Source organism: Plectropomus leopardus, unplaced genomic scaffold, assembly GCF_008729295.1.
Source record: "Plectropomus leopardus isolate mb unplaced genomic scaffold, YSFRI_Pleo_2.0 unplaced_scaffold22048, whole genome shotgun sequence".
Classification (NCBI taxonomy): Eukaryota; Metazoa; Chordata; class Actinopteri; order Perciformes; family Serranidae; genus Plectropomus; species Plectropomus leopardus.
The window spans coordinates 1-2,326 of record NW_024623880.1 but is presented as its reverse complement, the minus strand read 5'-3'; the positions used below and the strand labels follow the sequence as shown (position 1 = coordinate 2,326).

The following is a 2,326-nucleotide window of genomic DNA, read 5'->3' as shown; positions in this document are numbered from 1 at the left end:
GGTCTCCCCTACTGATATCCCGCTGTGCTTTGCTGTGTTTCAGTCACCATGAAACTGACACCCTGCAGCACCACAGGAGCTTCGTTCAGCTGCTTAACCCTGGCTGTTCTCTTGTTGCTTCATTGCTGTCATATCGGCAGCATTTTTGGCCAAAAGGTGAGCTGTTTTGGATTACATGTCTTTTTTTCATGTTTTAGATCACGTTACATCAGGTTTGGGGTGGGGACAGATGTGATTACTAATGAGGGAGGACGTTCCCTTCCAGGAAAGAGTGTCTGATTTATCCTACCGGCCTCAGGAGGGTCAAGTGTTCTCTTTCTGGGGACTTTTAACCCTTTGAAACCTAAGCAAATTGGCTTTTTTCCTCCAAAAACATGGAAAGAAAGCAATGAGCAAAGAAAGAAAATATGACCCAAAAATATGCAAGAAAGTAGTAATAGGTACAAGAAAATTACCTGAAAATTATAGATATATTTAAAAAAAAACCTTTAAAAATAATACGAAAAAGTTAATAAACATCAACAACAACAAAAAATGGGAAATGACTCAGGAGAAGTTCTTAAAAGTATGATAATTTGGTAAAACAATTTTGAATATGTAATTATGATACATTTTCCCTAGCTTTTTTTTCTTTTCCCTTAGATATTTTTCCCATCCTTTGTAAAAATGATTTTCTAAATGCATCAATTTCTTGCAATTTGTGAGACATTTATTACCAAATCTTGTCCCTAATAGAGTGCTGGCTGGCCCCCCAACCAATATCTAATTCACAATCAAAAATAAAGTGATTCACTCCGGGAATTGTTTTTGTACCTTTAGTACACCTCAGGTACCAGAGTGCATAAACCTCATTGACAGAGGTCCTGGCTAAGCCCCTAATGTCCTAAAATTTTAGAAACATCCTAAAATCCAAGAAATGTCCTAAAATCCAAGAAATGTCTTAAAATCTGAGAAACGTCCTTAAATGCATCCCAAAATGGCAGAAATGTCATAAAATCTTAGAAATGCCTTGAAATCCAAGAAACATCCTAAAATCTGAGGAATGTCCTCAAGTCCTAGAAATGTTGTAAAAGTGGCCCCAAGCAAAATATGAGTTCTTACATACTGATCCAGGATAATTGCAGGGGAAATAAAACGGTCCCCAAAAACTTATGTGCATCTAATATGCAAGCACGCATTATGAATATGATCTTTTCAAGAGCAAAGTTTTTCTATAGTAGTATTAATATGTACTACTTGAATGTTGATGGTCAGTGTAGCCAAGATGAAATACCCAAGATGGTTTTTTTTTGTGTGTGTGTGTGTGTGTGTGTGTGTGTGTGTGCGTGCGTGTGCGTGTATGCGTGTGTGCATGTGCGCAGTCTGACTCGGCCTTAACTGTGGTGGAGAACACAGAAGGAGCAGAGGCAGTAGTTGGTGATGAAGAAGAGGAGGTGGTGGTTGATGAAGATGAAGGAGATCTGGAGGTGATCCAACCTAATGAAGAGTGGCAAACACTCAAACCAGGTAATGTACTGCTGCACTGCCATGGTATAAAAAAGCATCTTTTCTGTTTTACACTTACCGTGTGTGTGTGTGTGTGTGTGTGTGTGTGTGTGTGTGTGTGTGTGTGTGTTTGCAGGCCAGGCAGTGCCCGCAGGTTCCCATGTGAGGCTGAATCTGCAGACCGGTCAGAGGGAGGTCAGACTGGGAGAGGAGCAGCTCAAATACTGGACCCAGGAGCACAGGTACAGTCCAGAGAAACTCCTGAGACTTAAAGAAGCCTTTTATTCTTTTATTTCACAGGTTGAATACTTTGTACAAGCAGCAGTGATCACAGCTTAGTTTTGCTATGAGCAAAGCAAAATGTGAATATTTTGTCAGCAGTAAAATTCTGTGTGTGCAGGGAGACAGAGGAGAGTCGGCACTCCTTCAGTCCTGAAGAGCTGAAAAGAGCCGTGAAGAAGATGAAGGAGGACATGAACCCAGCGAGCAGAGACGCAGAACAACAGGTGACAATACGGCAGAGAAATGAAGGCGTAAATCATACACAGCACATTAATACAAAATCAAAACAAAACTAACTACAAGGTTATAGAATCACTTCTGAAAATATAGAATATTTGAGATGTAGTTTTAGTTTTTTTGACATAATTTAAGAAATGTGCATTTTAGACACACAATTTGTTTTCTTAACACTAAAATGGAAATTGAAATACAATAAAATGTAAATGAAATAGATCATTTTACTAATATTCTTTTTAAAATCTTTTAACCCCAAGCAAATGGGTTTGATCTCTTTCAAAAACATGGGAAAAAAGGCAGTGAGCATCTTGGCAAGTAATAT

General features: G+C 38.8%; 1 protein-coding gene across 1 annotated transcript; it reads left to right on the top strand.

Moving 5' to 3' along the window:
* Window positions 1-43: 43 nt before the first annotated feature.
* Window positions 44-1,991, top strand: LOC121965870 (nucleotide exchange factor SIL1-like; the record flags this gene model as incomplete). The annotated part of the gene is made up of 4 exons (XM_042515986.1): window positions 44-156; window positions 1,362-1,506; window positions 1,622-1,727; window positions 1,886-1,991. Coding segments are annotated over 4 exons (470 nt in total), but the record flags the coding sequence as incomplete, so codon positions are not given.
* Between the last annotated feature and the right edge of the window lie 335 nt (window positions 1,992-2,326).